The 27,424-nt window shown below is 42.8% G+C and overlaps 1 protein-coding gene and 1 long non-coding RNA gene across 2 annotated transcripts; one reads left to right on the top strand and one right to left on the bottom strand.

Annotated features, from left to right (window-relative positions):
* Positions 1–18: 18 nt before the first annotated feature.
* C12H19orf12 (chromosome 12 C19orf12 homolog) lies at positions 19–22,104 on the top strand. Its single transcript, XM_048816778.2, has 3 exons — positions 19–187; positions 17,232–17,408; positions 20,247–22,104. The coding sequence occupies exons 2-3, from the start codon at positions 17,249–17,251 to the stop codon at positions 20,510–20,512; spliced, it is 426 nt and encodes a 141-aa protein (XP_048672735.1). The 5' UTR covers positions 19–187; positions 17,232–17,248; the 3' UTR covers positions 20,513–22,104.
* LOC142068664 (uncharacterized) lies at positions 954–3,461 on the bottom strand. Its single transcript, XR_012664575.1, has 2 exons — positions 3,342–3,461; positions 954–1,166 (listed from the first exon to the last, which is right to left on the bottom strand). It is a non-coding gene; the product is annotated as an uncharacterized LOC142068664 (long non-coding RNA).
* Positions 22,105–27,424: the final 5,320 nt, after the last annotated feature.

Genomic DNA, 27,424 nt, shown 5'->3' with positions numbered 1-27,424 from the left:
CTCCGTAGCAATCTAGGGCGCTTGGGCGGGGACGAGACACAACCTATCAATACCCCCGCCCACGTGGTTCCCCTCGGCCCCGCGCCGGCCGGCTCCCAGCGGCGGCGCCGTTCGCATGTGGCTGCTCCTGCGCCTGGAACCTCCCGGGCCCTTCCGCGTCCGTGACTCTGCGCCCCAGCGGGCCGAGGTAGGCAGCCGGAGCGGCAGCCAGGGGAGCCGGGCGGCACGGAGGGGGCCCGGGGCTGCAGGGCTGCGCGGCACGGAGGGGGCCCGGGGCTGCGCGGCACGGAGGGGGCCCGGGGCGGGCCCGGAGCTGCCGGGGGGAGGGGGAGGAAGCGCCCTGCGCTGGGGGCTGCGGTTTGCGCGTGTCTGCGGGCGACCTCCGCTCGGGTAGGTCCCAGCTGACGTGCCGCTGAGCACAGCGAAGGGCTCCGGCCCGCCGGGGCAGGGTGCGCTCCGCGTCCCTCCCGTGCCGTGGCCCCAGAGCCTTGCTCAGCCGCGCTCGGGCCTGCCGGAGCCTCCGCCGCCCCCCGGCCGGGAAGGCCGCTTGCGCGCACATGCGGGCGGGCGGCGACCCCACGTTTCGGGGTGTAAACTGCTGTCACCGCCGGCCAGATGTGTGTGTGCGCCACCGCCCTAGGGAGCGCCTGGTACGGGGGGCCACAGCCCTTGGGCAACCCCTGACTCCAAGAACCAGCCCGGCCGGATCGGCTTTAGCAGCCTCTGGGGCCGTGCGCTTCCCCGTTACTTCGTGGCTGGTGTAGAACAGGGTGTGTCTGGCCTCAGTCACCGCTCCAAAGGTTTGGGCGTGGGCAGTTTTTTTCTTTTCACCTGATGAGGGAGATTTCCCTGTTAGACGTTCCCAAGGGCTGGTGAGCTGTAATGTTTGTGTTGGATTTTTTTCATCCTAGGCATGAAAATGTCCTTCTCAAATAGATAAAACCAAAAGCTAATTTTTGTGGGTGTAGTTATTTGAAATGAAATTATTTATTAACATTTTGTCAAGCCCCAAGAAAGTATTAAAGATCACATTCCAAACACACTTAAAACCTTAGACTGACTATTAAAGAGAACTTCTTTGATGTATAAGTGCAGTTTTGTGTTCCTTGGCTGTTCAAGAGTGTTGCTTGTTGGGTCCTTAGAGATGTTTTCATTTGCCATTTCACCTACAAGGTTTGTAAACAGATAGCCGTCATTTTGGCTGGTCAAAGGTTGCAAGTTGTTTTAGGTTTATAGCATCCAGAAGACACAAGAAGATGTATTCCCTGACCACAAATAGCTTAGAGTCAGAATTTTAGACACAACATGAGAAGGGAACATGTGGATAAGGAGGATGAGATTTACATTATGATCATGTGGTTTCATAGTTTATGCATGTGCAAGATATTACTCAAACCTCAGAAAAAGTGAGGGATGGACTGGACAAAAGGTTCCATCCCCATCTTGCAGATTATGAAACTGGGGCACAAATAAGCGATGTAACTTTACCAAGGTGTGTCAGCTCAACAGTGGTAGAATTTGGAATGGAACCATGTGTTTTGGCTCCGGAGCTGCTGCCCTAACTACTAGAAAGCACTCCCATTGGACTATATGGATCATTGGTGTGGTGGGGAGGTGAGGATGCAGGACTTAATGGACGTTATTCTGATGTGTTGCAGCAAGGAAAGTCTAACGTTCTCTAGAACAGGTGAGCTTTTTCGGTGGGTTTTTTTTCTTTTGTTTTTAGGCAGTCTCCTGCCTGCTATAATTTTTCTTTTCACCTCCAAATGGATTTGATTGTTTTTAGTTGTCTCTGCTGGTTTTCCGTTGACTATTCTGGTATGTGGCAAGGGGAGGCATTAGAACCTTTTATTACATCACTGGTTGATCAGGGAAGCGTGACCTCTCTCTCTTGCCTGAATGAGTCAGTCAGATACTGGTGACTAATTTCAGGGTTTAACATGGCTTGTGTGGTCACGGTGCAGCGCTGGGAGAGAACTCTCCCAGTGCTCTAGAAAAACCACCTCAACGAGACGCGTAGCTACCAGCGCTGGTGCACTGTTTACACTGGTCCTTTACAGTGCTGAAACTTGTTTTTCACACCCCTGACCCAGAAAGTTGCAGCGCTGTCAATTTCCAGTGTAAACAAGCCCTTCTACTCCAAGACCATAAAGCATACTTTCAGAATAAATACACTATACTTTAAATGTTACCTGTACATACATCTTGCAATGATTCTGAACCTTGATGAATATCTACAGGCTGTTTGTAGGTATTTTACATGCTACTCTTCATGGATAAATATCCTGTGTGATATGTTTGGTGCAATGAGCGTGTGTGGTCTGAGGTGAGTTATTTGCAAAGAACAGGGACTCTTTGCCAAGGGGTCTCTAGGTTACAGTAAATGATTTAGGAATTTTAGGCATACAAGTCCCACTCAAGGCAGCAGAATGTACCCATGGGTTCTAGAGAGGAAGATCCTCCTTTTGTAGATATGTTTTTACTTCTTGGATTCTTTTATTGGCAGTTTCTGCTACAGCAGTTAGTGGACTTCTGCCCCCACATAACCATGGAGGTTATGTGGACTGCTGAGTCACTGGCTAACAGTCTAGTCTCTGGGATCATGTGGTGGTTGTGTAACAACCAGGCCAATCATCTACTCAGAGTTACTAGGGGAGATGTCTCAAAAGATTCTGTAATAACAGCCATTTTATTGGTAGATTATGAAATTAAAATGTCTATGTATACTGGAAATGCATAAAAGGGATATACAGAAATTAGAGATGATCTAATGGAGAGAGCTGTTGAGTTCCCCTGCCTGCCTTTAGTTTTTATTCTTTATTGCAATCAAAATACAATTTGAAGATCACCATAGATCCTTATATATGCTTTCTATTATTTATTGACTTGACAGAAATCTGCTGCAATTGTCCAGAGAGTCTCAGTCCAACTTTTAATGTCACCTTACAGCAGTGGTCTCCAACCTTTTTAAGCCCAGGATCACTTTTTTAATCTAAAGGTAACCCAGGATCTAGCCCATCCCTTCCCCGAGGCCCTGCACCTTCTTCCCCCCCCACCCCCCGCTCACACCACACACACCCCCTCCCCCATGCTCACTCACTTTCACTGGGCTTGGGCAGGGGGTTGGGGTTCAGGAGGGGGTGTATGCTCTGGGCTGGGGCCAAGAGGTTTGTAGTGTGGGGGGGTCTCTGGGCTGAGCCTGGGGAAGGGGGTTGTGGTGTAGGAGGGGGCTCTGGGCTGTAGCAGAGTGTTGGGGTGCAGGAGGGGGTACAGGGTGCTGGCTCTGGGAGGGGGATCAGGGCTGGGGGTTGGGGTGCGGCCTCCCACCAGGCAGCACTTACCTCTGGCGGCTCCCGGTCAGCGCAGCGAGACTACGGTAGGCTCCCTGCCTATCCTGGCCCCACACTGCTCCCAAAAGGGGCCAGTGTGCCCCTTGAGGGGGGTCACGTGGCTCTGTGAGCTGCCCCTCTCTGCAAGCATCGCCCCCGCAGCTCTCCCGGCCAATGGGAGCTGCATGGAGGGAGACACTCCCCCCCCGACCCCTCCCCGGGAACAGCATGGGGCCAGGGTAGGCAGGGAGTCTGCCCTAGCAGCAGCCACAGTGCACTACTGGGAGATCCTCTGCGATCAACTAGTTGGTGACCACTGCCTTATAGTCACACGAGTAAAGGTGGTTGCTAATTGAGCAGGGGAATCTACTGGCTTATTGTGTACAAATACTTGATTTGAAGACTGTCATGGAGTTGGCTGTGATAACCTCTGAATGCTGTATGATCTGTAGGTTTTTCAAAGTATTGTAAAGCTATTTTCTGAATCCATATGGTGTGTTAATTCAGAATGGGTTTTTGAGGAATGCACCACGGTAATGGAGAGAGTGGATCCAGATAGCTAGCTATCCACCTACCCACACTCAAGAGAGTTGGATCAACCCCTGGATGTACTTGTCATGAGTTTGGCAAGTGAGGAGGCCCAAGTTGGGCACCTGGAGAACAGTGGCTTTTGCTTGTTGTAAAAAGGACACTCCCTGAAGTGGGGAGCATGGGGGAGGGGAGGGACACATGTTTTGCAGGGGACTGAGATGGTCTTGGGGAGAAGGAAAGAGAGCTAAGATGAAGAGAAACGAATGCTGAGCCCCAGGAACCTTCTGGGGTTCCATATGCTTATGCTGATTTAAATGGGCATTAAGCAGGTTAGATGCCGAGGCACTTTTGAAAATTACACTAGGCGCCCCTTTATATCTTTAGGCACCTAAATCTCTTTTGAAGTCTGCTCTTTTTCTCTTACGTATCCAGCACCTTGGAGGTAATTTTACTTAACTACTAGCAATAATTTTAAAATGCTGGGTTTGAACATGTTTAATTGAGTTCCAGTTTCCTTCCTAATGCAGCTTGACATGAATTCCAAATAAAAAATGATCTAGTAAATAAGTAGTGAGTGATTTCACTAACTTCTAACATAACAAAATGTAAAAGTGAAGGATCTGAATAAATGTATGTTAAGCTATATAATTACTTAAATGTATAGTCAGGGCCGGCTCGAGGCACCAGCAAAGCAAGCAGGTGCTTGGGGCAGCACCTTTGCAGGGGCGGCATTCAGGCCATCCTTTTTTTTTCTTTTCTTTTTCCTGCTTGGGGGCTGGCCCTGCGGGCGCTCACCCAGATAGACGCTGTCTGCCGCCGAAGTCCAGGTGGAAGAGCTGCAGCGGGTGGCCAAAGCTGGCCCCGGGACTGGGGTCCAGCAGCAGCGTGGGGGGTGCCCTGGGGCTGCTGTGGTTCGTGCCGCCGGCAGGCTCTGACACGTGGAGCACGGGACAGTCTGGCTGGGGGCCGCCCCGTGGGGTGCACGCAGGAGCTGCCTGCAAGTGCCGCAGGGTGGCGAGGAGCAGCAGCAGCGGGGCCATCGAGGGAACCAGTGCCCGAGGTGCTGCTGTTGGATCATATTAAAGAAGTTCTGTATTAAAATCACAAATGAGTTTGATTCCCCGGAGTTTAAATTCCAGGGTATTTCTGATTAAGAGGTCTCTTGGTTTTTGGTACTGTTTCTCTCCCTCTACGTGTGAAACTTGCAAGCTGCTAATTGCGTTAGTACATTCTAAGACAGAGTCTGTTCTCAAAGCAATTCACACAGAGAGACTCAAAGCAATACTCTGTAACAACAGAAACAGCACCTAGACTCCCTGCCCTTTTGTTGTATTAACAATTGTGATTAAAATAGAGACAGAGGATGTAGGTGGATGGATGCTTGGTGTGGATAATAACTGAATGATCAGGGAGGTGCCAGCCTAAGAATCCAGTGTCCATTGGCTGAAGAAGGCATCAAGTGGAAATAACCAGAGGACTCCCCCCATCCCCCACCCCCCCCTCCCCGGAGGGCAGACTGGAATCCACCCAACAGCCTCAAGAATGGGAGAACCAAAGAACAAGATAACATCTGGCAGCATGGAGCCATCAGGAATGTGCTATCTGCTGATTGATTCAGCAACAGCATGATGAAGCAATTCCCATAGACTGGCATAGGAAGAAATTCCTATAAAAATGGACTCTGGAAATTGAGAACTTTGGGGTCTGATTCTGCAAACCAACTTCCAGGAGCATCAGATGTGCATCTGACCCGGACTCGGCTCCACTCTCGTGTACAGGCTACCTGGCCAGTACTCTGTCATGAGCAACTTCTAGGCTGGTAACTATGATAACAACCTTGCAGAACCTGTGTGTGTGTGTATGAATGAATGTGTGAATAAATATGAGATTGAATGGAATTTTATAGCTATAACTGCTTATTATGATTCTTTCTGTATTCACAATAAATGTGGTATTTTGCCTTTTCCCCTTTAATAAGATCTTGCTGGTTTTTATTTTATTGGTATAACACTGCCGTGTGGGGCCCGCATCCCGCTCTCTGGGGCTCCGCTCCCCACCGGCCGCTCCCTCTGGGGCTGCCCTGCCCCGGCTTCTCAGCCCCCTGCCTTGGCAGTCCCCCCGGCTCTGCCCTCCTGATTTCTGGCTGGTCCTGGAGGTGGGACCCCTGGCTGAAGGGACCCTGGGCTGAGGCGCGGCCCGGGAGCCCCGCTACTTACCCCTACCCTGCCAGCACCGGACTGGCTGGAGGCGAGGGGGGAGCGGGCGGAGTCAGGGCCCCTCTGGGCTCCGGAAGGAGTCGGGTGGATGCAGCCTCCGCCCCGCTAGTGTCATGAGCGGAATGCTGATGACACCCCCCCCCACCCCCTCCAGGAGAGAGTTACCAGTGACCCAGGGCTGGGGCAGCAGGGTGTGTGTGTGTGTGGGGGGGGGTGAGAGTCCCAGGGATGGGGTGGCAGGGAGGTGCGGGGAGGGGGGAAGAGGGGAAACCCAGAGCTGGGGCGGCAGGGGGTGTGGGGGGGGAAGAGCCCAGGGTTGGGGCAACAGGGGAGCCCTGGGGTGGGGGGCAGCCCCAAATGTTTTTGCTTGGTGCGGCAAAAAACCTAGAGCTGGCCCTGTAGATTACCAAAAGGAAGTACCAAATTTACTGTGATAGGGTATTTGTTTGCAAATCAATATGTTTTAATGGTTACCAATGAATGAGAATTAACCTCTCTTTAGGAAAATAACTGGAGAGTACACATGCAACACAAGATTAAAATCACTTATGTAAATCAAGGTTTCCTGTTTGTTGATGTAAATCACGATTAAAATCAGTAGTTTAAATCACTTTGATTTAAAGCAATCCAGCCTGATGCAGACATGCTGTTTGCAGAAGTGTTAATATTTTAACTGGATGGCTTTTCTTGACTATTTTAAAAATAATGTTTGAATTACAATGCAGGTACTGATTAGCTGTTACAAAATCCACTTTTGAAAACTGGAAAGTAAGCAGTTCTGTGAATCTTGTTCCTGAATCACTCCACACGTGCTCACTGACCAGGGACTGAGAGTCTCAGGTGTGGGGATCTAGCATAGTACTGATGAGGTGTCAGAATTAGTTTCAGTTACTAGAATTCACATCTAACTTGGCAGGACAGGTGAGCCTGGGAAGGGAACTGGTGTGTGGAATAGGGAAGGTTTGTGACTCTCAATATGCTACATGTGCACTCAAACCCCATTGTTGATATCTTCACATACGACATTTTCAGATTTAGTACCTTCCTATTTTCATCAGGTGTCCATAGTAATAAAGAATATTGCCAGAAGAGAAGTAATAGGGGCAAATTATTGAAATGTGTCTTCACATGAATAACTTTGTCTATTGAAATACAGTAAATTTCACTTGTAAAGGTTTTTGGATGAGATAACCAGTTGAGGTGATTGTCTTAGCCATTTTAGGTGTAGATCTTTCAGAACTTCCAGGATCTATCAGTGCATTTTTATAATAAAGTGCCATATTATTATGGTACCGATAGTGTCCTTGGAAGAATTATCTGGCAGTCCTACCTGCCTCTTTCAGGGCATCGTTTTGGTTGTGTAATGGAAATACACCTCTACCCTGATATAATGCGACCCGATATAATACAAATTCGGATATAACACGGTAAAGCAGTGCTCTGGGGGCGGGGCTGCGTGGGTGTGGTGGATCAAAACAAGTTTCAATATAACGCGGTTTCACCTATAACGTGGTAAGATTTTTTGGCTCCCAAGGACAGCATTCTGTCAGGGTAGAGGTGTATTTGAATTAGGTATCTTGTTGTAGAAGTGGCTTAAAACCTCTCAGTGAATAATGTTGTGTAATTTAACAACCTGATTTTGAGGCTTCATTAGAGTTTAATATTCAGGACCACACATTTTGGTGTTTAACAAAAAAGCTTGTTTGTTTGTTTGTTAAAAGCATAACTTCATTTGTGTGTGAGCTGTCTGCCTTGGCTTTAATGAGCGTGCTTTTTTTGTATTACCTAACCTGCAAAAGCAGCTCGCTACTTCTGTTGAATTAATGTTAGTTAAAAAGTAGAACTTAAATGGGATCAACAGCTGTGGCTCTGGTTATTATGTCTGTAATTGTTCATTGCTCTTCATTCCCAGAGATTACTCCTAAGGCAACTGCCATGTATTTCATGACCCAGATTTTACATACATTTAAAGCTCAACATATACAGGTTATTGGATTTTTTTTTTTTTGAGATGGTTGAAGGTTTAAAATCAAATTCTCTAGCTTGGAGTCATTTAGAATTCTTCCTATTGTGTGTAACACATACACAGAGCAGCAGATTTGCTCTATCTACTTTCTTATCATTTGTCTACTGATGTAGCTGACTGAGATCTACAACACAGTAGTATTTTCTTAACATTTTAAGTGAAATTACCAAAAAATTTTAAAGGAGAAGAAACTGAAATAATACTTTAAAAAAAAAAAAAAGCGCAATTGATTCTTGGAGGTGCAAGTGGGCAGCCCATTTAGCCTTTGCCTTCTATGATGTTTATCATCATGTCAGGGCACCAGACTGAAGCCACCAATTCACTTCACATTGGCCATTGAAACACCATTAGGTAGTGGTAATTGCTGGTTATTATTGCGCTGTTTTCCTTTTGACTTGGTTTATTCAGTTTGTGATACCTGAGCCATTGAGTTTGCATATGTGCTCATGTACTGCTGAAGTAAAAGGTCTAGTATTTTTTCCACTCTGCAGTGTATGGATAAGGCTGTGATTTAGTCACAGAGGTCACGGAATCTGTGACTTCCAAAGACCTCCATGACTTCAGCCAGTGCCCCCTGGGAGTTGCAGAGTCCCTTGCTGCCTGCAGAGGCAGCTCCCGGCCACCGCAGGTGGCAGGGGGAGCCCTGCAGCTCCCCCACTGCTTCTGGCCACCATGGCAGGCAGGGGGAACCCACCGCTCCCGGCCACCACAGGCGGCAGAGTGGACCTGACGGCAGAGGGAATTCTCCCTGCCCCCACTGGTGGAAAGCGGGACCCCCACTACTGCGGGTGGACCCTGCTGCAGGGGGAATCCCCACTGCTCCCTGCCGCTGCAAGCGCTGGGGGATCCCACAGCAGGGGGAAATCTCTGCTGCTCCCCACAACCATGAGCAGCAGGGGGATCCACAGAGCTCCCAGCCACCACGGGTGGCAAGAGGGACCCCCACTGCTCCCAGCCCCTACTGATGGCAGGGGGGATCCCTGCCACCACAGGCAGCAAGAGGGACTGCTGGAGCTCCTGGCTGCTGTTGGTGGCAGGAGGACCCCAGCAGCTCCCAGCCACAGCGGGGGACCCTGGAGCTCCCAGTGCGCCCTCTTCTCCCCCCCAGCTGCCCAGCCTACCCATTTTGTCTTGGGTATTTTTAGTAAAAGTCACGGCTTCCGTGAATTTTTCATTATTGCCCGTGACCTATCTGTGACAACTTAGCCTTATGGATAACAAATACATTCGCTGGAAACAGCGTCTTCTGCTTCAGCACCCTAATTCTCCAACAGAGTAACAAAGAAAAAAGAAATCAACAATCAGAATGACTTCTGAAGATGTGGCCAGCTATCAAGGTGTACATGCTCTACTGTCAAATACTAATACTAAATATATGTGGCATTCTACAAGTGTGTATATGTAATAGCATATATGTTTTAATAGGTCCACAGCTCTTACATGTCTGAGTCTTGCCAAATAAATCCTGAACTCCATCAGATTTGTGAATAGGGTAGATGGTGCAATATACTCACAAACTAATCTGGTAAGTAGTTTGACAGAGCAGAAATAAGTGCTTTTTTCATAGTACCTTCAAGGATTTCCTTGGGGCTACTAATGCTTAACAGTAAGCACAAGCTTCAGCATTTTGCTGGATTGGGGCCATTGTGCTGATCACCTTGCTCAGTCAAGCCCTAAAAGAGAGAAAACAAGTATTAAAATCCTTTATAATCACAGTCTTACTGTGGAGGGACCAAAGAGCTCCCAAGTTTCACTGAAAAAGAATGTCTAGATTTGCTTGAATTCCATATTTCTTTTCTGCTTCAGACCTTGAGATCTGACCTCTGCTGTCACTGTGCTAACGCTAATATTTTTTACTCAGTCTTTATTATAGCCATGCCTGATAGTACTGCCATATTTGAAGTCTATCAGAGTTTTCATTATTGTCGTACAATTTTTCTGGTTTTGTGAGAGCAGTCTTTCTCTGCACCCTCAATCTCCTCTTTGCTTGGACCTGAGTGTTGGAGCTTCTTTTTCCTTCCATCAGAGAAACCTTAGAACTGTGCACCGTCATCTGTACTGCTTGAGGTGTGATAACCATTGTGAGATAACATTGCTCTTAGTGTTTACTTGCCTGTGTAGTCTAAAGGATGTCACAGTTCACTTTACAAATTGCAGGCGCTGACCTAGCACACTTGGTCTTATTTTAATTTATTTGGTTTAAGGAACAGTTTAAGAAAGTCAGCCTGTTCACTGACTGACAGACACCTATATAAGTCATATTCTCAGGTGAACTACTGTCTGATTTAAGTAGCTGGTCGTGTATATTATTGGGTCACTTGCTGGGGTGAGGACGTGGTCAGGTCTTGTATTTCTAATTAGATTAGTCAATTCTGTATATTACCCTGGAGACTCAGTCCAATTTTCAAAGACAAATTTCTCAAATTGTGCTTGAAACGTATGCTGGGAATGCCTGCTTGGCCATACCCAATCTTTTAAACCTTTGGTGTTCTGTTAGGAACCACTGGAGCTTTCTTCCACCGTTCATATTTCCTGGAATAAAAAGACATGGTAACAATGGACCTCAAGCCAATATTGCTAAACTAGGGCCTGATTTATCTATTTAGATACTTGCATGACCTCTATCACTGTGGTATTAGAGTGCCTAACACATACTTAAAAAGAGAAATAACAATAATGCTCTCCTTTTTTCCCCTTCACAACCTGGAGGAGAAATAGCTTGATAAGTTTATAGAGTTTCTCTTTGCTTGCTTATGTGAGTTGGTTGTGGGCCTGTGAGAAGAAATCGTTGGGGGAATGCTAATTTGAAGAAGTTAGTTTTGCATTTGGCTGCAAAAGTGTGGAGGCTTGTGGTCATTCTGATCTTTTGTGGGAGTGATCTCCATAGCTCAGATCCAGCTCCTGGAAAAGTTCTCTCCTTCACTAACAAGCTTCCACACTTGGTCCACATTGAATGTAGCTCTTTTTGAGACATCAAGATGATGGTGGGAGAGGTGTTTAGCTAGTATGTGTGACATACCCAGGGTACCAGCTGGACTGTTGAACAGCTGGGTCCCCCTCAATTCTCCAACCTGGGGCATCTTTTACACTGCTTCACTGTGAGAGCAACTACTCCTGGTCTGCCCACACACAGCCTCCATGCAGATTACTTCCAGCTATACTTGGGCCCTACCACATTCACAGCCATGAAAATGTGTTGCAGACTGTGAAATCTGGTCTCCTCCCATGAAATCTGGTCTTTTGTGTGCCTTTACCCTATCCTATACAGACTTCATGGGGGGAGACCAGCGTTCCTCTAATTGGGGTCCTGAACCAAAAGGGAGTTGCAGGGAGGTGACAAGGTTATTTTAGGGGGGTCATGGTATTGTCACCCGTACTTCGGTGCTGCCTTCAGAGCTGAGCAGCCAGAGAGCAGCGGCTGTTGGCTGGGCACCCAGCTCTGAAGGCAACGCCCCGCCAGCAGCAGCTCAAAATGGTGGCAATACCATACCATGCCACCCTTCTGCGCTGCTGCCTTCAGAGCTGGGCAGACGGACAGTGGCAGCCGCTGACTGAGGGCCCAATTCTGCAGGGAGCAGCGCAGAAGTAAGTGTGGTAATACCATACCATGCCATCCTTGCTTCTGCTGGTGGCGGCTCTGCCTTCAGAGCTGGGCTCCTGGCCAGCAGCTGCTGCTTCCCCAACTGGCTAGCTCTGAAGGCAGCACCGCTGCGAGCAGCAGCGCAGAAGTAAGGGTAGCAGTACCACAAACCCCCCATACAATAACCTTGCGACTTCCCCGGCCTTCCCGTCCACTCCCCAACTCCTTTTTGGATCAGGACCCCTACAGTTACAACACTGTGAAATTTCAGATTTAAGTAGCTGAAATAATGAAATTTCTGATTTTTAAAATCCTATGACCATGAAATTGACCAAAATGGACCATGAATTTGATAGGGCCCTAGCTATGTTGTATGAGTGCTATAGCCAGCCGCTCTTGTATTACACTGCAGAGCAACACCAGCAAATTCCCACGTCCAGACTTTTCCTCAGAAATGTGCATCTTGTACTGCCCAGCCCTCTCCTGAGCTACACAAGCTCATGTGAAGTCCGTCATTTTATTAATAGAAAACGATGTGCACAAATCCTGTTACCCTAGCTGAAGTTTCCCCAAACACTTCAATCCAAGCACACTGGTTGATACAGCAATAAAACAAATTTATCAACTACAGAAGGAGAGATTGCAAGTGACTACAAGTAATGAGGCACAAAAGTTATAATTAGGTACAAGTAAATAAAAGGTAAAATGCAACTAATACCTAACTTAAGTGAATTCAAAACACCACGTCTCTCAGAAGGCTGAACTCCTTTCAGTCAGGATCTCTATTCCCAGTCCAAGGCTATTTCCTGTATTCAGGTGTTCTTGATGTTGTTAATAGAGATGAAGGGAGAGACCATTTGGGGCGTCCCCCATTTTTTTATCTCTTCATCTTCCTTGAGGATCATCTCCAGCTGGGGTTCAGGAGACAGAGTCTGTGGGGATGGGAATCTCCAGCTGTTTCTGTGCCAAGATGTAAATTTCTTTCTCACCCTTTCTCCTGCCAAAGAATGGCCATTTAATCAGATGACGGTCTATTTGATTTTATTGACACCTAGCTGAGGAAACTGGTTTGTGGCTGCTCTTAGTAATATCCAGGGATCCTAGTTTTCCAAGCTTAAAAAAACCAAAATATTCAGATTTAAAAAAAAAAAAAAAAATTTCCTTGATTAAAATGAAATGTTGAACTTTAGTTTCTCTAGCCGCTATATATATGTATCAGTTGAACACAGTGTTTTATTGATATATGGTAGAACCCCATTTATCCATCTCCCCATATTTACTGAACCATTAGCTGACATCTGGAACCCCAGCCACAATTAGCCCTGGGTGGGCTGGGGCCGTGGCTGTCAGCCCTGCTGCATGGGACTGGTTGCCCGAGACACGTTCCTCCCCCCATCTTAAAATAAGGGATAGAATGCTCTTTGCCAATTCTCCTGATTATTCAAAAATTTTATTATCTGATCTGGCCCTGGTCCCAGTTAGATTGGATAAATGGAGTTCATCTGTAAATTTAAAGCTCTTTTTCAGAAATCAAGCAAAAGAGGGTGAGGTTGCATGCATTGAACAAGTGGCACTGGTACTTACATTAACTACTAACAATTTTATTGAATGTTTTTATTTTTTCACAAAATGCAAAACCTAAAGATTCTCTGTAAAACTTCAAATTCTGTGTTTTTCTGCGTTTTTTCTGTGGCAGATGGATTTCTAGGATTCCTGGTAATATCATACAGTAGAATCTTATAACTTTACATACAGTTTTGCTACACACATTTTACCGGGACAATAACGATCAGCAAGTTGTGAGGTTTCGAATGATACCTCACAAGGCATACTTTGTACAGAATTTATGATCGCCTTGAAAAAGGAATGAACATAGGGGTTCAGTGTATCATAGTATGGCCACGCAGGACGGAATCCTTGAGGAGGCCAAAAGGACACCCAAACTGCACATTGGGAGCTGTATGCTGTTTAAATTAGACATAAAGGAGATTTAGAGAGCTGTTTGTTGCAGTTACTTCCTGTCAAGGGGCCTTGTGGGACACCTCAGGGTGAGGGGTTTGGAGTTGGAGGAACAGGTGTCCTCAATAAGTCTCTGGATTTGGGAAGGGGAAGGCCATTTCAAGGAGTTTCCATTCACTCCTGAGGCTTGTTGAGAGTTTGACAGGGCTATTTGATGACTGATAACACGAGATGCTGCAGGGAGGTCAGCAGGATGTATGTACATGTGCTTCTCTTGTCGATGGGCAGGAGGAAAGCACAGAAACTGGCAATACTTGAGGGTTCTCAGTATCAGTCCAGACTGTATCCCTAATTCTCAGGCCTTCATTCAGGGTGAAATTTGGTTACCTTGAATTCAGCAATCAACTTTCACAAGATGAAGCCTGGTAATTCATATTATTCACCCTGCCAGCCAGGGTGGATTTGATTTCAATCAAATTGATTTAAATAATGATTTAAATCACTAGTCAGGAAGACTCAGTTTAATAATGGATTTCTACACAAAAGTGCATTCTTGTTGGTTGTTATAACCTTAATATATATTCTTCACAACTCAGATAGATGTAGGTTTCATTTTTAGAAGGTACACACTATACACTTTTAAAGTGATTTAATTTGAAAACTTTTCAGATTAGTTTTACAGCTATATCAGAAAATGAATGATTGGTTATTTCATTTACCAAAAGGTAATTGAAGCAGATATTTATGAAGTCACTCAGAGGTAAACTATCTTCAATTCAACAGGTTAATCCTTAATATTTGGAGGATTTTCTTGCCATGCTGTATTAAGAGGAGAACATCGTCAGACAGACATTTAAACGGTTTTATTTAACTAAAACAACAACGTTAGGTATTCTGGATATATAATATTTTAACAAAACAAGCATATGAATTTTTGAATGTAGTTAAACATTCAAGTTTTTTAAAATCAGGTTTGTTTTTGTTAAAATAGTTTTTAACTGAAATAGTTAAATGAATTTTTTTTTAAAAGTAACAAAAATTAAATTGACTGTGTCAGCCAGGTCAACATGAGAAACTTAAAACATTGGCTTCTGCAGCTAACTCAGTCGTCTTCACCTTCATTTTCCTGTTTGTTCATAATCTGGAAAAGAAAAACAAGCGTTTCTGCTCTTTCAGGTCCCAAATGATTTCTCAATTTGGAACAAATTAGTCCAAAGGAAGAAAATATTCTTTCTACACCGGCAGAAGAAGCTACAGTTGTTAAAAGTGAGATTACCACTTCAACAGTCTCTGAGTCCAAGTGCTTAAGTGACTTCCACCAGTTTGCTGGTGTGACTTTCTTTGAAACATCATCAGCAAACATATATTTCTTGAATGGTTCTTATTCCCAAACTGGGTGTTTTTTACAGCCTGCTGCCATTATAGGTTTTCCCTTCTAGTGAGAGAATGGTATGGTAGATTTCAAATCAATAAAGGCTGCACTCAGAAAGACCTCAAGACTTCTGGAATATGCTGCTCAAACAGTTCCACTTTTGTTTCTAGTGCCTGTCCCTCCCTTCTCACATTTATCTCCAGACTTCTTCTCCTTGTCCAGATGTATTCTGTTCCCAACAATAGTCTATTCATTGAACTTTTTGAAACGTTGCACTTTTAGAGAGAGGTAAGGGATTGACTCTGTGTACACAAATTTGCAGATGGACAATAGGGTTGAGGTCTGTTATAGCTCACCTCTATATATTATTTCTTTAAAAACATTTTTGCTGTTAACGAGCATGTTATCTCTGGAGTTGCAAATCCACAGTTTGAGAACTGCAAACCTAAGCATCTCTGATGGTATCTTCTAGACTGAGCACTGAGTCCCATTGGGTAGATAAAGATTAACCTAAATAATCTGTACAGAAGCCCCTAGAACCTCATAAGATTGGATCCTTAATCCATGAACTATTGGAACTCATTTACAAAACTTTTTTTAAACATTACATGAATATATTCTCATACTATAGAATTAAAATTTATAATCTTTATTGCATGATGAGAGATCTTTGAGTTATAATGTATCTTAATTAAAACTATCTTTAGATAGGTTTTTTTCCTCAAAGCATTTTATCAAAATCTGTTTTAAATAAAATCATTAATTTTTATCTACCCTGCTGCCAGCTGTTGCTCCTCATCTAGAAACTATTTTTACTGTTTCACTGCACCAGGATGAAAAGTTCAGTCTTCAGTCTACTTCTCTATGCAACAGTCTCATTGAGAAGACAATTAAGAATATATGTAGATGTAGAAGCAATGTATGTCAGTACAGTGCATCTGAGCAATATATAGAATACAGTAATACAGTAGTGCATGGAAACTTCTTTATTTAGACACAGACAAAGAACACATAGAGAAACAGTAATATTTAAAAATATATATTAAAGTATTTCCCCTGCCTTATACATACCCAGTAGCATCTTGTGGTAAACAGTAGATTTTACATTTGCCTAAAATTGCATAAAGTGCTGCTGGTGGCTCAGCGGCTACCTCCCAAAACTTACAAATGTTAATTACAATGCACCCTGTGTGCCCTACATCTGCCCTTGGCCCTCACCCATGTCGATAAATTAGGCACGTGCTCCAACCCATGTCATTTCTGTACCTTCCTGGCCTGACATCAATTAATTTCAGCCTCATATCTCACCTACCTCCTAGCCCCCTTTCATTTCCACATCACACCCCTTAACCCCCCCTCCCCTCATCTACCTCTTTCACCTCCGGTATCCTCCTGCAGCTCTGGGGGCTCCTTTTCACACACTCCCTCACTTGTAGGCTTGGATGAGGCAGCTGCAGTGAATCAACACCTAGATTGTAAAATGCTTTGGGGGCAGTGACTGTTTGTTGTTGTTCTGTTTTTACGGCACCTAGCTCAATAAGGTCAAATCCTCTGACTGGGGCTCTTATGTACTAGCATAATATGAACATTTTTCATTGCCCTCGTAAATGTTACAGAAAGGGATCTTCATTATGAAATGGCTTTCAAATTTGAAGTTAAGGTGAAAAAAAATCTCACTTCTCTCTGACACTCTTTACTTCCACTTCTACATCTACAGGGCCTGTCTTTACAAGAAAGTAAGGAATTGACTTGTTAAATGTATATTACGCACACACAAACCTTCATTGAAAAATATGCTATTAATGTTGCAAAGTTAGGAAATGCCAGAATTAAGGATGCCTGTAAATTATAATCTTCTGATCATAACTTGATGTAAGACCGAATCATTGCCTGTTTCTTTTCTCACATGTAGCTGTTGGCAACACTGAATGGACATGACAGTTGTTTAAGGCTAAAGACAACACCCTATACAAATAAGCAGAACATTTAAAAATGTTTCGTTACTGTGATTGTGACCAGATTAAAAAATCTGCACAAAACCAAATACGTTTGGAAGTATGCAACACCTGTCACCTGTTTCTTTTGCTTTTCATTGCTGCATTCCTGTTTCATTGCTATTTGCAAAACTTTTGGTCTCTGTTTTCTTTTGGAAGAAGAAATGTTATTCCAAGAGCTGATCCTTTTTTATAAACTTGACCTTAAAATATATCTTTTTCAGGGTCCTAACTAGCCAAGATGCCGATCGACGTTCATGATGTGATGCACCTATTGTGCCGTATCTCTGAGGAGAGGAAGATGAAGGCTGCTGTCAGGCATTCTGGACGAGGAGCTCTAGTAGCGGGTGCAACAGCATTTGTTGGGGGCTTAATGGGTGGTCCACCTGGAATAGCTGTAGGTAAATACACTCTACCATACAAGGAAAGATGGTTTGGCTCATAATAAGATGAGGTGTTGAACTAGGGAATTAAAGAATTGATGTGTGATGTGGTTTAACTAGATGGTAAAGCAGGTTTTCATAATACTTTCTGACAGTGAAAAGATACTCTATGCCGAGTGCTTCGGCTTAAATTCATGGCTGATGTGGAGCCCCGTGAAGGAACTGTTGTTAGATCATTTCCTACAGACCTTTGATAAATAGAGAAAAATGGGTTGGAGATTCCCAATTTTACCCCTTAAGAAAATGTATTTTATTTGGGTATAAAGTGAGGGGGAGGAAATCTTCCCAGTCTAACCATATCAAGGGGCGTGAGAATCCTTCCTTAATAAAAATATCCTCCTGACGGTAAGGTTTTATTTATTTAAAATTTTGTAGTGTGCTTGTTATCATGCTGGATATATTTAGTTTTTTCAGAGTCCCATGTTCCCTGTCAATTAGCGTTTCTCTGTATAACAAAAATGATACTAAAGCCCTGAGCTTAGTAGCAATGAGAGATACAGAAGAGAAAATTCCAGATATCTCCTTTATTAATAACCTTTTGTGGCGTTAAAGCTAGATTACTACTGATGTCACTTGTGCCCTAATCCTTCAAACACTTGAGCCACGTGTGTACATTTAGTCGCATGAGCAGTCCCATACACCTCAATGGGAATACTTACATGAGTAAAGTTGTACATCTGCTCGTGTGTTTGAATAATTGGGGCCCAAGTGACTTCATTCATAAACTAGCTTTAATGCCACAAAAGGGCATTGTAGAAATACAAAATAAACATATAACAGCACAGCCGGAGATACAAAGAGAAACTGTAAAGCTACCAACATTACAAACACCCATCTTAATTAATTATCAGAAAAAAGTCTTGTTACAAAGATGCTACTAAACTTTTCAGTAAGAAATAGGTAAAACCAAATGGTTGTAAGAAATTTATAATATCGAGACCAGTAGGAAGTACTAAGAAGAATGTAGCTGTCCAAATACTTAAAAAACTGGAATTATAGAAATCATCAAATGAAACTAACCTGTTACAGCCACAAATAAATTTAAAAAAAAAAAAAAAAAAAAAGGGACAGCTACCTTAAAACTAAAAGGTGCATTGTCCTATATACCCCAGTTTAAGTGACTGTCTTCCTGTCATAGCTGCTCGGGACATTGCAACAAGTGCATTGTTTGGAAGGGAGACTGAGTGCTTGTGTGTCCTTGCCTGTATGCAGCTGTAACTGAATCAGAGGACTCTGATTTTATCTAGATTATTACACTGTAGAAGTAAGTGACCTGTGACTGAACATTCTAAAGTTTTAGCTTGATTATGGAGGCACTTTTAGTTAAGTTTTAGCAGGAATATGCACTAATTATGGTGTAGATGGGTCCTTGGCTGCATTATTCTTTTACTGTAAGCTGGACAGGAGGGTTGTCGTCATCCCTGGCTGTGAGGAAGTCATATGATGAGTTCCCCTGCTGTATTTGCCCCCTGAGAAATGTGCAGTTTATCTTGCTTTCCAGTGCCTAGATCAGTTGCTTGGATCCCTTTGAGGGGAGTGAATTGGTGAATGTTAACTGAAGAAAACAAATGATTGTGTAAGAAATCTTCCAGTCTAAGAGCCACCTCTGTGATTTTTATTTTTATTTTATTTATTTATTTTTTTTCCATGTAGTGCTCCCTAAATCAGGTATTGATGATCTAATAAACGTGTGATGCAGATGAATGTAGGCTTTCAAGCATTTCACTAGCATCACCGGAAGAGTTGCAAGCTCAGTAAAATTTGCAAATTAAGAAATTTTTGTCTAGTGAAATGGGTATATAAATGATGATCTAGGAGCAGATCCTGAGAGTGAGGCTTCTGGAAGCTGAGGAGTGTGGTTTTGGAACCCATTTTGGAAACCTGAGGCAGCTAAGCTAACCAGGACATTCCTGGCAGTGGTGTAAATTATTCAAGACTTTACATTTGCTGTTTTATGTTAAAGAGAATTACTTTATAGTTTAGGATTGATTCCCTTTTGAAAGGGAGCACCCATTATAGATCTGTACTATTGAAACTTCCCCCTGGAGTAGGCACAATGATCACCTTAACAGCCGCATAGGATCTCCCACCCCCAGTATTCTTGGGAGGGGACAGATCAGCTCTATACAAAAGAGAAGAGCATGTTTTGGAATCCATGGTACTGCCTGACCAGTGAGAAAGTGCTGATTCAGTAATCAATAGGGTGATTGTCTCTAAATCAGTACTCCCCAAACTGCTGGGTTTGTTTCCTGTTTGGCATCATATAAGCACCAGCCATGCAGGGACTTTATGAAGGAACGAGAGTAATAAGGCCTGTTTAACAGAGGCAGAAAACGTGTACCGTGCTGTGGATTTGTAATGAGAGAGAGAAGTAAATTAACTTTGGCCACCAACGTATGATTTATCTCATGGTTTCCTTGACCAGAGGGCTTTATTTAAAAAATCTGTCTTATCCAGAATCTGTGATCTTCTCTCTTCTCCTGAAGAGACCAGTCAGGGCCATAAAGGATGATTTTTTTTCACTGATTTAGGGCTTTAAGTTATTAGTACTGATTGTGTTAAGAATTTTTGTGATGGGAGCTGACTTAGTCATGGAAACTCTTTTTGGCCACTTTTAACTTGTTTTATATATAACCATTAAAGTAAATGTGCCTTGGCCACCCAACTCTCTTCGTTAACTTCCGATAGAGACAGCAGCACCAGTGTTGTTTGAAGCCTGGTTATTGTTGGGTACAGTTTGAAATTTAATAATTAAAAAGTGGAGACTGACTAATTACATCTTCATTGATTTTCTAGGGGGTGCAGTTGGTGGTTTATTTGGTGCTTGGATGACTGCTGGACAGTTTAAGCCAATCCCTCAGATTATACTGGAACTGCCTCCTGCTGAGCAACAGAAGCTCTATGAAGATGCCTTCGCTATTATCAGGAACTTAGACTGGACTGATGCTGCACAGTTGACTGCACTAGTAATGGGAAATGCCGCCCTACAACAGAAGTTGGCAGCAGTGCTAATAAATTATCTTTCACATGAGCTAAGAGCAGAAATACGGTATGGAGAGTAAACCTTTTCAGAGTGTGTTATTTCACTTTACAGTGAGGGGAATTTTATTTTGACAACTGTGATCTTTTATTTAACATAATGATTACTAGTTAGTGCAGCTAATTATAAAGTTAAGTAAATGCAGTAGGCAGATATAAATACTATTTTGGTTTTTGTGAATCTAGAATTAAATTACTGTATTATCTTAAACTGATTTGCTGTGCCGTTTAAAGTACTGTATATTGAAAACTGAAATCGAGATCATAAAGCATTAAAGGAGCTATGTTTCTCACACCAACTATCATTGGGGAAAATTTTCAGTGTCACTGTAGTAACTTAGGCTCCTAGGTTCCACTTTTAAGAGGGATTTAAGCTCCAAAGTCACGTGGGCACTCTTGAAAATTTTACCCACTATCTACTCATGGACTGTAAAGGTTGCAAGAATGAAGGGACTGCTACTGAGACGTTAAATATCTTCTCAAACTTTTCTTCATTCCCTGCTACAACTTTATCCTAATTATTGAGTCTCTTATTCACATACAAGTCTAACAAATGCCTAGCTGAACCTTATTGCAACAGCTGGACAAAATGTGCACAGCTAGGTTGCTCCTACTATCCTTGTATGGAAAGGCTAGACTCAGAAGGCTGCTAAAATGGTTGTGGCTGGCATCTCCCATCCAATTGCAGAATTGGGGTTGTCATCTCAGCATTGGCTTGTAGAAGAAAAATGCTTTGCTCTGACTGAAATTTGTTGAATCTGAACTGCAGGTGTTAAGTGATACTTTCTTTAAAGTATTTTCAAGGTGTAGTAGTATAATCAACAAATCTTCAGTTCAAATTAATTCTCTTTAAAGCCAGAGCTAACTTTTTTCTGTGCTGCAGTAGCGCAATATATGTATGTCTTATGATAGAAAATAATGTACCCCTGCACCCTGATGGAATATCATGTTTTTATGTATTTTGCTTTAAAACAAATCAGGTACATCGGAACTGTGAACTGAAATATGAGGCACGTTGTTTTATTATGTCTAACTATTGAATAATGATTTGGGATGGTTTTCTACACATGTTGAAGCTGCAGTCTCTAGATGAAATGATGCTTATCTTCTGATTTTCCACTATTTATATTGAAACGTAAGACAAGCTCACATATACAAAGTGTACAAAGGTGCCTTCTTTTATATGTAAAAATGTACAAGAAGTGAAATGGTTTTTATATTATATTCATTCCCTAGTAGCAAAATCAAAATAAATTTTTTTTTTTTTGGTCAGGCTTCTAAAATTTGCAATCTGGCTGGGGAAAGGTGTGTTTTATTGACAGTTTACCAAATGTGTTGGGTTTAGCTAATTTACTTTGTACAAATGTAACATGCTATGAGTAAGCCTGTTTTGATTTTCCCCTGCAGAGCTCATGGGCAAGCTTGAGTGTCACTGTCTTTAGTAGTAGTTTCCAGTAAAGTGGAAAGCCGAACAGAAGTGGATTATAACTGGAACAGTCTCAGTGCATAATAATACCAAAGCAGGAGAGTACAGTTTAATTTGCAGGGTGCTTGTAATATAGTTGGCTTTTTCGAAGGTTTTCGAATAAATGTAATCTTACATGTTTTCATACAATCTGGTATCTGTTTTAGAAATATCACTGTGCACAAGTTGGGCAAGCTGTAGAAAACTGTAAATTGAAGTAGTTGCCTTCATAGCCACAACATTAAAAATGAGAGATTGCCAAAGAGGGATAGCAAATGACAATGATTGGATAGTTCATGAGATACCTTTCACACCTTACAGCCTTTCACATCAGGATCATCAATTTAAATCCAGCCAAGATCAGTAGTAACTTGAGGGTAATTTGATATCTGGTTGTAAAGTGGTCCATGTAAAATGAGGTGCTGGCTTCAGTTCTTTTGTTCTAACAAAAATGCGTATGGCTTCAGCGTGCTTTACATTTTACGCATGGGGAAACTGAGGAACGGGTGGAGTGGCTTGTTGAAGGTCACTCAGCAGATCAGTGGCAGAACCCACGTCCCCTGAGTCCTAGTTCAGCATGCTATTCACTAGGCCCCGCTGTCTCCTGGAGGCAGGTATCCCCATGATGGCTCTGATTCAGGACAACACTTAAATCATATTAACTTCAGTTGACTGTCGGGAATCAGAACCTGTTAAAAGCATCTTTGCTGGCAGCTGGAAAAGGTCCGTATGTAGACTGGACTACCCACAGGTTCCTCTTTCTCCCATAGACTTGAGGCGTATTGTTGGGGCAGAGTGTGACTATCTTTAATGGATTACTCTGGGCTCCAGGGCTGTCATTTTGCATCTCACAAACTGAAGTTTCCTAAGCACATCACTTTGTTTTATTATGCATTTCAATAATCTCAACCTGTTCTCCATCTCTCTCTGCTCCCAGCACAGTGACCCCACAGTTAGGGTGGTCTAATAGAGGCTCTGTTGTGATGTCAGAGCGTTCAGATGATTGAATGATCCCAATGGCTGAACACCCCAGGGTGTTGCTTATAACTTAATCACAATAACACACTGGGTTGCAGTGAACATAGATGAGTCATTTTTAAATAAGCAGATGACCAAAATCGAAACCTCTTGCAGCACCAAAAGAAAGTGAGCTGAATTTTCTCAGCACCATCATCTAGTTCGAAGCACTGATGCAGATAAACTCCTGAAGGCAGTGAGACTGTGTCACTGTGCCAAAAACCTAATTTGGCATTCAGAGCATATTATTACTTTTGATAGTGCACAAGAAGCAAAGAATGCAGCTCAATCTCTGTCCAACCTGAGTTTCTGGGGTTGGCAGTGAGAAAAATATCTTTCTACTTGTAAATTGAGAACACTTGATACGGAGAATGGAGTCCTCAATGCCATTTTTACAGAGTCCCTTTTCAAAGTAGCCACGCTTAAATGTTTGTCCCAATCCATGTTGGCAGAACTTCACTGAACATTGCCAGAAGATCCAGTTTCATCCCCTAGGCCTACAATCCTGCAGTTTGAGTTTGCAACTATATTTGTTGTTTGGTCTTGTCAGAGGATTTGGCTGGGTTCAGAACTCCACTGCAAACTTGATCATCTGGAGCAAAAGGGCAGTTGTAAGCTAATTTATTAACATCCATCTGTTGCTGTTTTTTGGCACGGAGATGTCTGTCCACCACAGCATCCCTTGTAGAGATTGGAAGCAGTCATGGGCAGGAGATAGCAACTTCTAAAATCCATTCCAGCTGCATAATGTCTGGGCTGAGTGTAAGAGACAGTCGTCACCTAGGAAACAAGGTAAAGCAGTGCCAGCAGTTTCAGGAAGCAGCTGAAGAAGAGTCACTATGGGGAGATGGGCATATTTATATAAAGAAACCATCTGCTCCAATGCTGGTTATTAACCTGCTTCATTGTAGATGTGACAGAATCAAGCTAGATTTTTTTCACAGGCAGATGGTGTATTTTTAGCTAAAATTATCTCCCTCCCCCATCCCCCATTTTTTTTTCTTAAACTGTCTGGCTTTAAAGGGGAAAGCAAACATGATGGAAAACTGTAGCAAAGGGAGGAAGTATCTTGCTTTTTAAAAGGTTGAATTCCAGTGCAGATTAGTAATTGAGACACGCCATCTAGTGGGGGGAAATTGAAGCTTTTCTTAAATCCATGTATATTGATTGTCATATGGACACAGCAATCTCTGGGCTTTCTAATGCTTTGCCTCGTGAAACTGGAGTATATCTTATTTGGTTGCTTTAATTCATAAAACTCTTTACGAGGCTAGAAATATTAGCCTACCAATGACTTTCATTGACATGTTTGTGATAAAATTGGTTATTGGTGACTATTAAGAACATAAGAATGGCCATATTGGGTCAGACCAATGGTCCACCTAGCCCAGTATCCTGTCTTCTGACCATGGCCTATGCCCGGTGCTTCAGAGGGAATGAACAGAACAGGCAATCATCAAGTGATCATTCCCTGTCCACTCCCAGCTTCTGGCAATCAGAAGCTAGGGACACTCAGAGCATGGTGTTGTATCCCTACCCATCCTGGCTATTAAGAAATGTATATATCATCTGTAGAGACTGGTGAATGTGTGGTTTTAGTTGGGATAGGAAAATAAATAAATAGCTGCAGGAAGTCAGTTTTACCATTATGATGACTAATACACCCAAGTGGATTTAGCATAGTATTAACATTGCTAAGTAACAGCCAAATAAATAACTGGACTGATCTAAGCTGCTGCCAATTTACAAAGAATCATTGATCATAAGTAGGTTTGAAAGAATTAGGTTTTTGTTTTTTATAACTTTTGACAGATATCAGTTTATTTTTAATGCTTTTATTTTCATCAATGTAAATTTTTCACAGTGGTACAAAATTATGGATTTTGAGCACTTTTGCTGCTTTTATCAATTTAAATGTTCACAGTTACTGGAAATTGGGAGGGGTGTGACAATTATCTAATGACAGTAGATGTTGAGATTCAAAAACCATTAAAACACAACTTATCAGCATCATATGTCAAAATAGTCAAAGTAAACATCCTTAAATCAAACTCTTAAGTTTTCTAGCAGCATTTTTCTTACTTTGTCTATCTGTAAATTTCAGTGATCATCAAAGGAAACCTTTTTCTTCATTGGTTTGCATGTATATAGTGAAATTATGTTTACTGACAAAATTCAAATCCTTCCAAGCCTAATCATCATTGAAGCTGGAAAGTCACTAAAAGATAATTGTTCAATCTTTGGTTTTGCCTACATGTATTTCTTGTTCAATTTTCATTGGTTTTAGTGAGCCTAAGGTGTAAGTAAAGTTAACTTACCATTCCTTTACAAGTTTAAAGATTGGGTTACTGACGGAATACACGACTAGTATAACCATAGTCAATCAGCGTCGGTCAGATCTTCACAACTGGTGTTTTTATGCTAAGACATAATCCTTGACAGACTCCCTCTCCTCTGAGGTAACAACTGTTATGGGTTTCAAAGTAACATAGAGAAAGTCAGGATCTGACAAAACTGGAAGTATACGCAAACCCTCTAAACCACTGTCCTGGTGCATTGCTGGATCCATCCCTGACAGAGCATTATGGGAGAAAGCTTGTGGGGGAGAGAAATGCTTCTGTCTATTGAATGCTGTTTTCCTTCCACTCCCTCTACAAAGGCTTCAGGAGCAGCAGTGTTGTATAGGCCTTAACCAGCCCTGCTTACTAAACAGTGGGTGCATGAGAACCTTCCCAAAATAATTTCTAGAGCAGATCTGTTAAAAAAAAATAAAAAATCCAATCTTTTTTCATTTAAAAAATTTAAAATCATCAGTGATGGAGAATCCAACATGACCCTTGGTAAATTGTTCCAATGGTTTTACTCTCCCAGTTAAAAATGTACACCTTTATTTGCAGTCTGAATTTGTCTAGCTTCAACTTCTAGCAACTGGTTCTTGTTATACCTTTCTCTGCCAGATTGAAGAAGCAGTTATTCAATGTGTTCCCCACGTAGGTACACTTAGACTGTAACCAAGTCACCCCTTAACCTTCTCTTTGTTAAACTAACAAGATGGAGCTCTATCACTGTGAAGCATGTCTTCTAATCCTCTAATCATTCTCATGACTCTTCTCTGAACCTTTTCCAATTTATCAACATCCTGCTTGAATGGTGGGCATCAGAACTGAACATAGTATTCCAGCAGCAGGTCACAGTAGTGCCAAATACAAAGGTAAAATAATCTCTCTACTCTTTCTCAGGATTCCCCAATTTATGCGTCCCAGGATCGCATTAGCTCTTTTGGCCACAGCGTGACACTTGAAGCTCATGTTCAGCTGATTATCCACCACAACCCCCAAATCTTTTTCAAACTCACTCCTTCCCAGGATAGAGTTCCCCATCCTGAAAGTATCTTTGTTCCCAGCTGTATACATTTACCCTGACCCATATTAAAATACATATTGTTTGCCTGCACCCAGCTTTCTAGTGATCTAGATCTCTGTAGTGTGTTAAGCGCCCACCCTCACCCCCCCATTTGTTTAAAAAATAGAAATAACAAACAATCGTTTTTTCTTTTCCCATGCTGCAGGGTAAATAGCTGTATTCATTTATAGGGTGGTTGGTGTGCTGACTTGCTTGTCCGTGTTTGTATTAGAAGTCATGGAAGGACACGGAATTCTTAATTTTTTTTGGTGCAGATTTCCCCAGGAGTAGCGTATGGATCTTTCTAGCCAAGCTTGAGCCCCATAGCACGGGAAGCAATCTCTTGGTAGTGTGCAGAGAGAAGATGGATTCTTTTTTACAGCGTGTCTGTTTGGCCATCAGTACTGTGAAGTAATCCGAGGGTACGTGCCCTTGATAATCGGGAATGTTACAGAGGAGGCAGGTTTTTCAAAGGATTTGTTTGTTTTCCTATGAACATCGCCTCAGTCTTGATTCAGTGTTAACCAGCGGCTCATCTTTCAGGGGCTGATTTTAGCTAGGCACTGAGAGAGCTGGGAGATGGTGCTGTTTACATTTGACATAAAGGAGATAGAGCTGGGTGTTAAGCTGTGTACTGCTGGCATTTCAGCCTGTGTTGTCTCACCATCTGTCCCAATAACTTTCATATGACTGTTGAATAGTAACATGGGGAGAGAACTGAGCCTCCTGGGGCTACTCAGATTTGGGCTTTGGAGGAACACTTCCCTATAATGACCCTCCCAGTGACTTATTTTTCAAAAGCATCCCAAAGAAATGGTAACTCTGTGTGCACACAGACACACATGGTGACAAATCATTCCCTCTAATTATGACGCTTACAATCTCAGATTTTGCCTTGGCAGGACTGTGTTTTCAGTGAGAATTGAGCACACTCAACCACTGATACCTAAAAATCTCAAACTGTATAAAGTCCATGGGGGATATTGTAAAAATATATAGTCTGAAATATCAGACTCCTAAGACAAAAATGCAGCTTTTCAATTCTTATCCC

Source organism: Caretta caretta, chromosome 12 (assembly GCF_965140235.1).
Source record: "Caretta caretta isolate rCarCar2 chromosome 12, rCarCar1.hap1, whole genome shotgun sequence".
Lineage (NCBI taxonomy): Eukaryota > Metazoa > Chordata > Testudines > Cheloniidae > Caretta > Caretta caretta.
This window is presented reverse-complemented; position numbering and strand designations above follow the sequence as displayed.